The 15,425-nt window shown below is 35.2% G+C and overlaps 1 protein-coding gene across 5 annotated transcripts in view; it reads right to left on the bottom strand.

Annotated features, from left to right (window-relative positions):
- Window positions 1-1,295: 1,295 nt before the first annotated feature.
- Window positions 1,296-15,425, bottom strand: part of PPP4R3B (protein phosphatase 4 regulatory subunit 3B) — a 63,637-nt gene continuing 49,507 nt past the window's right edge. For 2 of the 5 annotated variants that reach the window (XM_069494023.1, XM_069494027.1), the window contains 4 exons: window positions 15,267-15,406; window positions 14,688-14,872; window positions 12,749-12,951; window positions 1,296-4,022 (listed from right to left, as the gene is read on the bottom strand). In XM_069494023.1, coding sequence (XP_069350124.1) covers window positions 3,927-4,022; window positions 12,749-12,951; window positions 14,688-14,872; window positions 15,267-15,406 — 624 coding nt within the window. In that variant the 3' untranslated portion in view covers window positions 1,296-3,926. The remainder of the gene's footprint in view (window positions 4,023-12,748; window positions 12,952-14,687; window positions 14,873-15,266; window positions 15,407-15,425) is intronic. The other 3 variants (XM_069494026.1, XM_069494024.1, XM_069494025.1) reach the window with 2 other exon arrangements.

Below are 15,425 nucleotides of genomic sequence, written 5' to 3'. Positions count from 1 at the left end.
GTTTTGTAAATGCAAATATAAACTCATTATTTTAAACATTTAGTGTAAAGGGTGGTAGCGAAGACAGCTACTTATACTTATCAGTTTAATACAAATCTCTGGAGAGAGGGTATAGAAACTAGTTGATAGTACATTCATTCATTCAAACTTGTTTACCTACTGTTTGTGACAGGCATCGTGCTAAGCACTAAGGACACAGCAGTCAACTGGAGAGACACGGTCACTGCCTTCATGGAGCTAGTGAACCAGGCCCAAAGAGCAGTGTTAGAAAGGAAAAGTGCAGAGTGCTAGGATCAGGGCTGGCTAAGCCTCCTTGAGGAAGTGATACTCAAGCTGAATGGAAGGATAATTGCAGGGGGAAGAGGAAAGGGAACAATTCAGGTTCTGCAGCAGGAGAGAATAAAGTACATACTGAGGAACTGGAGAATATATAGAGTGAGTGGAGAGGGCTAGCATGTGAAATTGGAGATAGGTGGGGTACTGATTGTACAAAACCTTGTAGGGAACATGAGGATTTTAAATTTTGTAATGCTGGCAGTGGCAAGTCACTGGAAAGTTTTAAAACAGGGAAGTTATATGATCAAAATTTTCATTTTTATTGCTGTGTGGAGACTAGTGTGTGGGCCAGTGTGTGGGTAGTTGTGGTTGTACCAGGTCTGAAGCAATCCAGTCAAGAGTAGATATCTCGGGCAGTCGTAAGATGGATTTTACATTTACCACTTTAGACTTGTATTTGAGGCAGGAGCAAACAGGACTTAGAAAATAGATGTGGGGGATAGTAAAAATACTCAACTACTCACTCTTTCTAGAAAAGCTATTCTTAAAACAAAGGGAACAGCTGATCCAGCCTGTTGAAGGCAATGCTACCATTGGGTGTAGGTCTTTTGTATAAGGGTCCCTGGAATAGTTTTCTATCGTCTGTTTGTTTAAAGAGAAACCAGAATAGGAGTGAGAACTTTCTGGAACTTCCAGTGTTTTGACATCCCACATCCACCATATTCTAGTTATAAGATGACTGAGGTTTAATTTATAATTCCATTTAATCTTCTTATATCTAAAAATTATATACTTTTAAAAAGCGATACCAAAATTATTTTTTTTAAATTTGCTCACTTCAGTTACATAGTTCCAACCTTTAACTTGCAGAAAAACCAGTATTCTACATTTGTTACATTTTCATCAATAAATGGGTAAGAGGAAAAGTTAGTGATTAAAACACAGAAATCTGTTTCACGTAACTTTTTATTAAAAAATAGACTTAATATTGGATACATGTTCACAGATACCATTTTAAGAGGACCTAAGGCACACAAATGGCTCTGGCTTGCTTCACTGAGTGAAGCTAAAGATATAAAAACCCAGATCTGCCTGAGGGTAGTCATTTAAGACAGCAGCTAACATGGAATCTTCATAGTTATTTTTTCAAGGAATATTTCAAGTCTTGTTCTCATACTGTTGTGGGTAAGCTTATGTACCATGAAACTGTTACCTGTACTTCAAGAAAACATTCACATTTCTGCTTTAAGAAAAGTTTCCTGTCTGGGCACAGTGGCTCACGCCTATAATCCTAGCACTTTGGGTTTGGGAGGCAGAGGAGGAAAGATTGCATGAGGCCAGGAGTTCCAGACTAGTCTGAGCAAGAGCGAGACCCCCTCTCTACAAAAAATAGAAAAAGGTGGGCACAGTAGTTACTCAGGAGGCTGAGGCAGGAGGATCACTCGAATCCAGGAATTTGAGGTTGAGTGAGTTATGCCGCTGCACTCTAGCCTGAGTGACAGAGATCCTGCCTCAAAAAAACAGTTTAAGATTTATGGCAGTTTTTCAGAAAGGAAAATTAAGGGAAGTCTTCATAAGACACAAAGGAAATATTCCTACTGGAATTTGAAGTTATTTAACAAGAGTCAAGAGTAAATAGGGACATGTTTTAGGCCTGGGCTTCTTAGATTATAAGAAGAAATTTAGTAAGGGAGAAGGACCTTGATAAAACTTGCTTGAAAGTAAGTGTATTTATATGGTAACTTTACTGATCTTGGTTTAAAATATCCTGAGTCACTTGCTTATGAGATGGAAGGTCTTTTTTATTATATGTATATCTTTAATCAAAGAGGTGACAAAAGCTCCATGCTGTGATCCTTTGGTGCTGAGATTTGCCCAAGGCTCACCTTCTATAAGTAGTCAGTGATATTTAAAGTGCAGTTGACCCTCATTTGTTTAGAATTCTTTCATTCTGATTGGTGTATGAACTAGTGGTTTATAAAAAATATCTATGGATCATTTTATTGGCTTTTATAAAAATATTGTAAAATGGACATATCTCAAAATGTAGTTAATTTATATTTACAACAAACCAAACACAAGCATCGATCATGGAATTACAGGGTCACATTTTAATTCCTGAATTTTACAGTTCAGCATTAATATCACCACATGTATACAAATGGTGTAAAACAAGTACAGTGGTATTTTTAATACAAAATAAACATCTGTTTTATGGAAAAACTATACTTCATATCTACACAGACAGCCCATCTTTTCCAAACAATAGCCAAAATTAAAATTAACTACAAAATCTCCAAAACAGGGAAACTGCTTCAGTTTAAGCTACTCCAGGAAAAATGGACCCATAACACATTATAAGGGTGATCTAAAGATTGTAGCTGGAATTACTAATTTTTTTTTCCCAATCCATTAAATTGTTGTTTGGGGACATTTTTCTCACTTCAGCATGATCTCAGATCATAGATGAGCAAACTAACATTAAAATATTTACAGTTAACTTGCTGTTCTAAAAATAAAACCTTTTAACTGCCTCAATTTATTTTTTAAATTCATTTACGTACATGGAATGTGCTTTTATTCTTTTTTAAAAAGCAGCTTTCATATATATTACACCCTTGTTTATGGAAAAGTTTCACGTACTGCATGCTGACTTTAAGTTACTTAAGTAACTTCTTGGATCAAAATGGCTTCTAGATATTAAATGCCACTTAATTCAGCACTTCTTTATTAGTCTTCATAAATTACACTTTAAAACTTGCCTGCAGCTCTGGAGTAAAGCGACAACTTTACTAACACAGCAGAAAGTGACTTCAAAGTATCTTCCACAAAAGATTGTATTGGTAGGTGGCTGAAAGCATTTTGTTCTATCCACTCCCAAGTTTCTAGAGAAAATCATTTTGGAATACTACTGTACTGATTCTTGGCCTCTGTTATCTCTAAAAGTGCTGAATTTTACATTATATTAACAAAACTGTCCATTTTGAATCCAGCTTGTTCTCATCAAAATACATACAGAAAATTCCTGGTGTTGAAAACTCAACATGTGCTGTAATACAGGGTGTACTTCCTTCCAACTACCTAAAAGGCTGAATTTCTGTTAAATCTTTAAAGAAATGGTCCCAACAGTTTAATTTCATTTTTTATGATAGCTGAATTTGTTTTCCATAAAAATTTCTTTTAAAAAGAGGCAACTGATTAAAACAACAACATGGCCCAGCACCATTATAACAAGTAATGTTATTGGGTTTGCAACTGAAGTTTTATAATTGTTTCTAGATTGGATACCCCCGTGGAACAACCCTGCATTAATATTATTTTATCAACCTTTCCCCTCCCCTAAACCGTCCCAAAACCTGACCTGGGACTTTCCTTGCTGAGAAGCTCTCTCCCAGGTTCTGGTTACTAACTTTTTTTTTTTTGGACAGCCTGAAAGGCAAACCCCTTAATTACTAGCAAGCAATCAAGTTCCTGGGAAGCCTGTTTTTTTACAGAACTAAACTCTCCTAGCTGATATACTGAGTGTCTTTTGCTACTCCTTGTATATTTATAAATTCAAGTGAGAAAGCGTTCTGATTCAGATTTTCAGCTCATTGAACAGTTGCAGCATTTTAGTAAGACCACATGTTGAGGGTCCCCCAATAAATATCTTATGAGCCAAGTCGAGGTCTTTTTCTGGGGGATGTTTCTTCTTCTTCATCTTCCTCCTCATCATCTGGATAATCCACTAAGCCAACCAAACTTCCCTATTGAAGAATTGAAAAAGAATTTTTTTTTTAATATATGTAACATAGTACAATTAGTCACTTTTAAAGATATCAAAAATCATTTTTCTAAATCATATATCTGAAATTAACACATTCGAATTTGATAGAGGAACGTAATCATGAACAATACTAAGTAACTGGTGGCACTCTCAGTAACCCTCAACTTTTCTATTTGGTTCTTGGACTTTTAATGATACTTCATAACTCAATGCAGCAAAATTTTACTGTGGGAAAATTGCTTTTTCCATATAGTAGGACTAACAAAGAATCACAAGATTTGGAAGCTGTAAAGGACCTTGGAGATGAACTAGTTCACTTGTCTAATTTTACTCTAGAGAGGATAACAGCCAGTCAATGACAAGAAGTCTCCTTGTAGTCTGTTCACCATGTGTTTTGAAGAACAGTATAAATGGCTGAATATAATAAACACATGAAATGGTTCCTAAAAACTAATGACTAAAAAATTTAAGGCTAGCTCTCTAACCAAAAGAAAAATAAGGATGAGGTTAATTCAGGGTTTTGGCCTTTTATGATAATAGACCCCTTTGAAAATCCTATTAAAGCTCTGAGAACTTTCTAGAAAATTACCCATGTCCACAGGATTCCATTCATTTTTATTTTGGAGACAGAGTCTCACTCTGGTGCCCGGGCTAGAGTGCTGTGGCATCAGCCTAGCTCACAGCAACCTCAAACTCCTGTGGGGCTCAAGCAATCCTTCTGCCTCAGCCTCCCAAGTAGCTGGGACTACAGGCATGTGCCACCACGCCTGGTTAATTTTTTTCTATATATATTTTTAGCTGTCCATATAATTTCTTTCTATTTTTAGTAGAGACAGGGTCTCGCTCTTGCTCAAGCTGGTCTCAAACTCCTGACCCCGAGGGATCCACCCGCCTCGGCCTCCCAGAGTGCTAGGATTACAGGCGTTGAGCCACTGCGCCCGGCAATTCCATTCATTTTTAACAAATCCTGTGAAAATTTACACACATGTTCTATAGGTTAAGAGGGCTACTACAAACACTATTTAGTTCAAATGCTTCAGACCTCTAGGCCCTAGAGTCTAGGAGATGAACAAATACAACCGAAGTAATTCATACTTCGTATCTAAGTTGTTTCATACCCAACCAACCCAGTTATCTGGCATTAGCACTTTACCAGAATATAACCAAAACACTATAATATTAGTCAACCAAAAAAGGCCTCTAGTTGGCTAGACACACTTATCAAAGAGTCTATGAACTAAATAAAACTTATATACTTGTGTGAGAATCCTTTCTCAGCTTAATCATACATATTTTTATAAGTCTGGATATGCAAGAGGCAGTATGGCTAAATTGTTAAGAAAATATTGATTATAGTCTTGTCTTTCAATGCTACCACTTTTTATCTAAAAGACTTTGGGCAAGTGATTTAATATCTCTATGGCTAGTTTTTTCATCTGTGCATTGCATAACAGTATTTAGAACAAAACATGTCAAGTACTTTGGAACAGTGCTTGGTACGTAGTGAGTATTCAGTAAGTGCCATTAGCTGCTATTACTATTATCGTTATTTCTGTTATTTGGTTTCGAAGCCAAAGAAATTGGAAGAGAGGGGAAAGAAGAAATAATTCCAGCATAAAAAGGCACAAATCTGATATTCATAAAGATGAGAGCAAGTTACTAAGAAGTGTCAATTATGGTTAGAATTATATATCATAATGTACAAGTATTTTGGTCTCTAATGGTTAACACTTAAAATGATTTTTTTGCTTAACTGTCTGAAAAACTCAGCTATACAATTTTGAATTTTACTTATACATGTGTATGTACACAATAAACTAATATACATTTAAAAAATGTTTACAGTAAAAATAAAAATGCAAAATGTGAAATGTTGAAAGTAAAAAGGCCTGTAATCCAGAGATGCCCCCTGTGAAGGAGGTAAATTCCAGACTTTTAATAAGTACCTAGAAATGTATTTTTAAAAAATATCAGATTGCAATTTTTATACCCACCCTTACACAATCATGCTCACTTAAAAAAATACATTATAAAAAGCTTTCAATGTTAGAACATAAAGTTCTATGTCATTCTTTTAAACTCTCATATGCATGGTATAAATGTCATCATATACTTAAATTCCCTGTTGGACATATGAGTTGTTTTTGCAGGGTACTCTTTAAAAAATTTGTTTATGGATGAGATATGTTATATTGTTAAGGATTTTTGCATTTGTATTGGTAAGTCAAATTCTAGAGTTTTTTCTTTTTTAGTGCTAGTATTTTTAAAGCATTATTATTTGTATAATTAGAGGAGAGCTCACAATGACTAAAGCCGTTGGAAGACTGATAAATGCATTTACTTCCATTGTGTTCTGAAACTTCACTAAAATGAAAGTAAAGAAATTTTTAAAAGTATATACCAAGAAAGAAAACAGGAGAGGAGAAAATAGCTGATGAAAGCTAACAAGGCATTTTTGGAAAAGAAAAATCAGAAGCAAGGTAACTCATATAACAGGAGGAAGCCAAGAACTAAGTATCTGCAGAGGGATACAGGAATGAGGAACTGATTTGTTTTAAAGAACCCCAGAAAGGACAAGGCAGTAAAGACAACAAAATACTGGGGAAAGCAGAGAACACAGTTAAATTGGTACAACAGATAACTGGGTCACTGATTCTACGCTCACCTCCTACAACAGCCAGTAAATTCTTGTTCCTCCACCACCACCAAGTATAGAAAAAATGTAATCTATACAGAAAATGACTCTATAAAATAAAGAATGAACTTCATAGAGAATACAATGAATTCTACAGAGAGAAGGACTCTACACTTCAGAACTTTAGGCACAGTAAATGACAAGGGTAAGGCAAGGCTGAAAATGGAAGAATAAACTTAAATTCTGCTTACTGAGCAGAGACACCCCTACCCCCAACAGTAATCTCTCCTATGCAGGCTCTCAGAACATAACAGCCAAGCTTATACTTCCCAGGTATAGTAGACTAGCCATGTCGGTAAAAATTAGCGGCTTCATAGAAAGAGTTGGGGGGAAACTACAGATAACTAACATTTCAAAAAAGTAAGGCCCTGCTCTAAGTCCATACAATAAAATCACCATTTTAAAGTGTACAATTTTTACATATCATAAACTTCATCCTTTTAAGGTATACAATTCAGATATTTTAGTATTTTCACAAAGTTGTGCAACTATCACCACTAATTCCAGAACGTTTGTATCATTCCACACACCAAAAAAAAAAAAAAAAAAAGGTCCCCAGACCCATTATCAGTACTTCATTCCTTTTTATGGCCAAAAAATATCCATTGTTTGAATATACCACATTGTGTTCATGCATTCACCAGCTGATGGACATTTGGGTTGTTCCTACTTTTTGGCTATTATGAACAATGCTGCATTAACATTCATGTACACACATTATAGAATGGACATATATTTCCGGTTTTCTTGAGTATATACCTAGGAGTAGAATTGCTGGGTCATATGTTAACTATGTTTAACTTTCTGGGGAACTGCCAGACTGTATTCCAACTGCTGCACCATTTTACATCCTCACTAGCAATGTGTGTGGGTTGCAATTTGTCTACATCCTTGCCAACATGTGATTTTGTCTATCATTTTTATTATAGTTATCTTAGAGGGTATGAAGTGGTATCTTATTATGGTTTTGACTTGTATTTCCCTAATTGACTAAAGATGCTGAACATCTTTTCATGTGCTTATATGATATTTGAATAAAATTTACAATATGAAAGAAGGGATCAAAACAAATGACAATTAACAATAACCTCTGTAGAGACAATAAAATTTTTTCCTGAAACAAACCAATCAAAGAAATAAGTGGAGTTTATGCTAAGTAAGGATGGATGTTTCAACATCCAAAAGTTAGGAAACTATAACATATAATTACATATATGTTATATATATATAATATATAATTCATATTAACAAATCAAAGGAGATGGAATTCAAAAATCATCCTTTACTCAATGAAAGAGATCTTACTGAAACATGACTTTAAAAAGTTTTTAAAATCATTAGCAAAAATGATAGTTTATGTATCTTCTTTCTGATTTTTATAATTTAATCTCTTTATTTCACCTAACTGCATTGGCCAATAACCCCAGAACAATGGTTAAATAATAGCTGTAACAGTGGCATCCTGTCTTGTTCCTGACTTAGTGGGAATGCTTCTAATAAATTATTTCTTAAGCTTTTGGTATCATAAACATAATATCATGTTAAGAAATTATCCATTTATTCCAACTTTACTGAGCATTTATATTTGGAAATATTTATCAAAATTATAACTGTATGTTTTATATAGAAACACCCATGTGTGTGAAATAATGTCTGTAGGTCGTCACATTGCAGCAGTGATTATAATGACAAAAAGCTGGAAACAACGTTAATACCCATCAGTAGGGTCAATTATAAATTAAGGTATATCCATACTTTGAATCCTATGCATGAAATTTTTTAATGTCCTGATATGGAGAGCTCACCTAAGTAAATATGTGACATGAAAAAGCAAGATGCTAGTTTCTCTACTGTGTAACTGTGGCAAAAGTAGTGCTTATTTTTAGCCAATGGCATCTTATTCTGATTTTATAAATATTTTTCCTCATGGGAAATATGCACGTTTTATAACTATACAACTAAAGAAATATTTTGTATATTTTAGCATTCGTATCTTTAAAAAAATCTTTAATTTCATTAGTAGCTAATGTCTTGCAAGCCTTCAACTCTAGCAATTAACACTGATGGTGAAACTGGCTAAATCAAAGGGCCATTGACGATAAAGAACCTGCTACCACTTAGGAATGTGGCCACGGTTTGCTAAGAAGGTTGAGAGCCAATTAAACTGGTGCTTTACTTCTGTGAAGTCCTATCTTGCTTAATTTCAAATTTCTCTACCTATAATGATTGAACAATTTGTCTTCCAAGAACAATCACTGTTTTTATCCCCATCTCTAAAAAAGATGTAGAACAAATATATTTTGTAACCTGCTGTTAGTGTCAAAAAGGGTGAAAAATGTGTTTGTGCTTGCATTTAATTTTGCTCATTTAAAAGTAAAAAATTATCTGGAAAGATAGTAAATTAAAAACTCAAGGAAATAGCACAAAAAATAGAACAGGAAAACAAAACAAAAAAGAGTAACAGGAGAGAAAAGTTACGAAAATTATAATACCAACCTAGAAAGCTCCATCCAAACAGTAAGTTATAGTGAAGGCAGAAAATATTCCAAAATTGAAGGACCATGACTATTTAACTCAGGAATGCCCAAAGCATATCAGCATAAGATTTCAGATGCAAGGCTAGAACTCCAAATGCTTCCAGGAAGAAGAAATTAAAATCACACACACAAAAAGACCACAAGAATGTCTTTGGACTTCTTGACAGCAATAACTTCAAATTTTTGAGAGAAAATTATTTCTAATCTGGCTCTGCACTGAGTCGATAGTCAGTCAAACATGAGGTTTGAACAGAGACATTTTCATACATGCAAGGTCTCAAAATTTTACCTTTCATATGATTCTTTTCTCAGGAAACTATTAGAAAATATGCTCCACCAAAATGAGAAAAAACAAGAAAGAGAAGAGAGACATGGGATTCAGGAAACAAATAGTGCAAGGAAGGAGAGAAGCAAAAGGAAGTCTTAGGATGATGGCCAAGGAAGCCTCTAGACCTGCAGTCCCCAACCCCAGGGTGGTGGCCTGGTGGTACCTGTCTGTGGCCTGTTAGGAACCAGGTGGCCCATCACCGCCAGAGCTCTGCCTCCACACTTCCCCTTCCAAGGAAAAATTGTCTTCCGTGAAACTTAGGCACCTGGTTGCATAGCAGGAGGTGAGTGGTGGGTGAGCCAGGGAAGCTTCATCTGTATTTATAGCTGCTCCCCATGGCTGGCATCACTGTCTACGCTCAGCCTGCCTCTCCGCCCGCAACCCCCTCTGTGGAAAACTGTCTTCCATGAAACCACTCACTGGTGCCAAAAAGGTTAGGTACCATTGCTGTAGACAACAGGTGTGTAGCAAGTTTAGAGAGCCACCAATCTAGACTAAACAGGATGAGAGATGAGATTTCAAGAGAGATGTCTCCAAGTGGAGATTATATAGAAACTAACCTGAGAGGTACTTAAAGAATTAGCAAGAGGCACATAACTACTATAACAAATGAAAACAGTGGCAACTATTTATTCTAGAAAAGATGGAACGTTATAAAGAAAAACTAAAAACACGAAAAACCAACAATATATTGTCATAACTATGAAATTATCAAATATTTTAATAAAAAATTGTGACATGGGGGGGATCTAAGGGTGAGGATGTGGTAAGGAGTATTCAATTTGTGTGTATATAAGAAAGCGAAATCCTCATCTACCACAGTACGAAATTAACAAATTAAGTCTAAACTTAGTAAAAAAACATAGCAGTATGACGTATTATTTAGAAATAGAAGAAACTGCTAGAAGAGTCTACAACTATGTTTGTGGAAAGGAACAGAGGACTGTTTTTTTTCCCAATATAAACTTGCCTTTCAGTAATATTTGACTTTTGAAAGTAAGTGCATGTATGACTTTAATTAAAAAAAAAACAAAAAAAAACCCGGCCGGGCGCGGTGGCTCACGCCTGTAATCCTAGCACTCTGGGAGGCCGAGGCGGGTGGATCGCTCGAGGTCAGGAGTTCGAGACCAGCCTGAGCAAGAGCGAGACCCCGTCTCCACTAAAAATAGAAAGAAATTATCTGGCCAACTAAAAAATATATATAGAAAAAATTAGCCATGCATGGTGGCGCATGCCTGTAGTCCCAGCTCCTCGAGAGGCTGAGGCAGTAGGATTGCTTGAGCCCAGGAGTTTGAGGTTGCTGTGAGCTAGGCTGTCGCCACGGCACTCACTCTAGCCAGGGGAACAGAGTGAGACTCTGTCTCATAAAAAAACAAAACAAAACAAAACCCAAAAAACAAACAAACAAAAAAAACACCTCACATACACTGAGATCGTACCAAGCCATGTTCTAGGCACTGTACATTTATTAATAATCTAATCTTGTCAACAAGCTTATAAAGCAGGTGACATCTTATCCCCATTTAAAATGAGAAAATATCTGGATGTGGTGGCTCATGCCTATAATCCTAGCACTTTGGGAGGCCAAGGCAGGAGGATCCCTTGAGGTCAGGAGTTTGAGACCAGCCTGAGCAAAAGCAAGGCCTTTGCCTCTACAAAAAGCCCATGCCTGTAGTCCCAGTTACTTGGGGGCTGAAGCAGGAGGATCAATTGAGCCCAGGAGTCTGAGGTTGTAGTGAGCTATCAGGACACCACTGCACTTTAGTCCTGGCAACAGAGCAAGACCCTGTTCTAAAAAAAAAAAAAAAAAACCTAGAGAGATTAAATAACTTATTCAAGGTGAAACAGATAGAAAAAGGCAGAGCCAAGATTTGAACCCAGACAATACAACCATATGGAAAATATTCTTAATGTAATGTCACAATATTACACTAAATTGTCCTATCATAAAGTATAAATTAATTTTAAAATTTTCTAGTTAAAAAAACATAAACTGTATTTCAAGCATAGTATAATCTCATTGAAAATGCTGTTTCTGCTGTGATCTTTAATAGGGAGAACCTAACTCCCTATAAAACTGAATAAAGATTCTATATTTTTGTAAAACAATAAACTTAGACTTATATTTTGTGTTCAAAACAAGATGAATTCCTACGGTTAGGTTTCATATTACTATGGTATTTTCCTCTTATCTTTCTACTCTTATACTAACAGTTGTCCTATATTTATGCCTTTTTATTTTAAGCCACCCCATTTTGGAGAAAAAAGGATGGTTAATAATCATATAATAAAAAATGTAAATGAACAAGAAAAAAGTTTCATATAAAGTTTAAACTTTTATATATAAAAAAGTAACCCATGGGAAATAAACATCTGCTATGAGAATGACAAAAAGGATAATATCCTTAACTAAACATTGACAATAAGAATAACAGCCAATAATAATAAAAGATACAATGAACAGACAATACACAGAAGAGCAAATTCAAAAGGCTAATATTCAACCTTACCAGTAAAAAGGACACACAATTGGAAATCAGATATTATATACTATCTTCCATACCTAACTTGCAAAGATTAAAAATAATTATAACAGTATTGGCAAACTACAGTGAGCCAAGCACACTGACAGACTGCAGAAAACGGTACAGACTTTCTGGAGAGTAATTTAATTATGTGTGAAGACATTCTACTACTCACCTATCCAAAAAAGTAACTTAAAATGCAATAACACTAGTAGTCAGATCAGTGAAATATCAGAATCAGCTTAAGTGCTCCAAAATAGAACTGGCTAGAGGGGAGGATGCTTACATATATGCATATATGCTTACATATAATATGATACAGCTAAATAAAATGAAATTCTATAGTCATCAATGCTTTAGTAACAGAAAAATTCTTATAACAAATAATAAAAGCAGGATACAAAACTGTGTTTATAGATGGATCTCAATTATGTGCCAGAAAAACTCACAGATTTGAAGATAAATCAATAGAATTTTAGCAGTCATGTTTTCTGATGACAACATCTGCAACTTTTCTTCCTTCTTTGAAATTGTTTTGATTTTCCAAATTTTCTTCAGTAAACATGAAATAATTTCACAGATGGAAAAAGCAAAGTTTGTGTATAGTGCTGTTTCACATACCTTGGTGGCTGGTACTGATGTAGCCAAGTTTGTGGTTTTGGAAGAGGACCCATTAGAACTTGCTGGTGGTGTCGGCGCCACTACAGATTTACTGTTTGTACTGTTTGTTCCATTAGCAGCACTGGCAGAGTGGGAGAAAGTAAATTTGAAGCCACCAGGAGATGTCCTTTTGGGAAGGTTTTCCTTATCTTCACTTTCTTTTGCTAAAGCAAAAGTAAAATTTTGAACTATAAATATTACTAAATTAAAGCATCTGAAAAGAACAATAATTTAAAAACTTATAGAACACTGCCTTTGCTTTCTAGGAGCTAAAAGAGCATGATGTGCGTCGTGGTCTTTATTAGCTAGAATCCTACATTGCAGTATCTAGTGTGTACGTCCAAGGACTCATTAGCTACCTAACTCTTCCTTTTATTGTCTCTCTGTTGCTTCTGCTAACTGTACACTTCTCTACCCATTGGTAAAATCTAAAAATTTCTCCTACAAGTCAATATTTCAAATACCCAAAGATAATGATCAAATCTGTGTCTTATTCCCAGTATTCCAGTTTCCTTTTTCTCTTTCTTTTATGACATAGGTGTCCATCCCCTTTAACATCTGGTTGCTACTATTTTTGTATATGATTCTTAACAGCAAGGCACTCAACACTGGATACAGTACTTTGAACATGGCCTTACTCCCTCTTTTGACAGTAGCCAGGGAAGTACCTCTAATGAATGAAGGTAGAAGAATTTGTTTACCAATGATACCCATTCCTTAGGACATTTCAGTAGGCTATTTGCTCCCCCAGGCTAAAGTCAAATAAAACTTATTGCATTAATGAGTAGAAAATGAGTGAGGCTGGGAATAACAGTTTCAAGGAAAATGTAATAAATCAATGAAATTAATTCTCTTTTTTTTTTTTTTTTTTTTTTGAGACAGAGTCTCACTCTGTTGCCCAGGCTAGAGTGAGTGCCGTGGCGTCAGCCTAGCTCACAGCAACCTCAAACTCCTGAGCTCAAGCGATCCTCCTGTCTCAGCCTCCCGAGTAGCTGGGACTACAGGCATGCACCACCATGCCCGGCTAATTTTTCTATATATATATTTTTAGCTGTCCATATAATTTCTTTCTATTTTTAGTAGAGATGGGGTCTCGCTCTTGCTCAGGCTGGTCTCGAACTCCTGAGCTCAAACGATCCGCCCACCTCGGCCTCCCAGAGTGCTAGGATTACAGGCGTGAGCCACCGCACCCAGCCGAAATTAATTCTCTAATGAGGACTTCCTTTAGCAAATGTCATATTCAAAATCACAAACTTATATATAATAAATCCAGGAAATACTTTTGTCTTTCAAGATGTAAGTTTTTATTAAACATTGAAATGATATATGTAGGACAGTATTCCAAAAAAATCATAATGCTTTGGGCCACAATTAAAGTGATTAGTTATTATAAAACAAGTTAAAAAGCAGGAGAAATTTTACTTTTTCACTTCTTTTGATAGTGTATCTTTATGCAACTTTTATAATAATTTTAAAATTTCAAAGAGCAAAGTTACTTCTTTGAGCTCAGTCTTCTCAGCTGTAAAAGGTTTAGGCAGAGTGCTGCAGGAGGTTTCTGTGGATCTACGTGGTCTCTATTATTATTGGGGATTTTAGTATAGAAATAAAGCCAAGACCGTTCACATAAAGAAAAGCATAAGTAGACAATGCAATTTCTAAATAGCAAATGAACAGCATCACAAAATGGCAAGTTTCAAGAAAAACATTTTAAACATGAAAAGAATTCCTAAACATATTTGGAAAAGTACAAAATTTTAAAGCAACATGATTCATATTCATGGAAGACATAAAATTTATGTCTTTTTTGCTTTATAAACTATGACCAAATCTTCACAAGCAATTGAATAATTTCTGAACTAAATAAGGGGATGTACTATACAAAAATTCAAAATTTTAATACCTTTTTTAGTCTCCATAAATTTTTCATAGCTATCTGGAAAGTCGTCTTCTGGCTTAGATTTTTCTACTGGTGCCACAATTGCTTTTCCTTCCTCCTCTTCATCTTCATTAAACCACATTTCTTCATCCTCTTCCAAGGCTTTTGCATCTCTGCGAAATCTGTTACTACGCAATATAGATGGTACACTGTAAGAAATACATCACAAATATTGAGTAATGATTTAAAGTTCATGATCTAATTAAGGGGAAAACTATATATAACCAAGAGGAACTGAAGTAATTTTAACTGAGTATAATTTATATCAAAATCACCTCAGTCATGAAGAAGATGTAATCCAGAGAATACTCCAAAATATTTAGGTTGTCAATTAAACTAAAAATTCATCTTGAGTTACAATACGGAGTAGTAATTCATCATGTAAGGATTCTGGGTAGGGAGGGCACCTACCCTCCTGTACAACCCTGTACTAGCGAGTGATGGAAAGAAAATCCCTCAGTAAATTTCACATGGAAGATCTAAACTACAGATAATTTTGGACATAGTTTCGTAGGCTATAAATGCAATATACTTAAACAATACCTGTTCAGTTTCTGATTTTGTCTGTCTTTTTCTTGCTCATATTTAGTCTTCAATCCTTTGAATGTCTGAACATATTCAATCGATTCAAGTGCTTTATAAAAGTTTTCAACTATATGTGCAGTAAGAGACTTGATATCTTCCTGTATAAGCACAAAATTT

This window comes from Eulemur rufifrons, chromosome 19 (genome assembly GCF_041146395.1).
Source record: "Eulemur rufifrons isolate Redbay chromosome 19, OSU_ERuf_1, whole genome shotgun sequence".
Lineage (NCBI taxonomy): Eukaryota > Metazoa > Chordata > Mammalia > Primates > Lemuridae > Eulemur > Eulemur rufifrons.
Note: the sequence above shows the minus strand (reverse complement) of the source record. Positions and strands in the feature narration are given on the sequence as shown.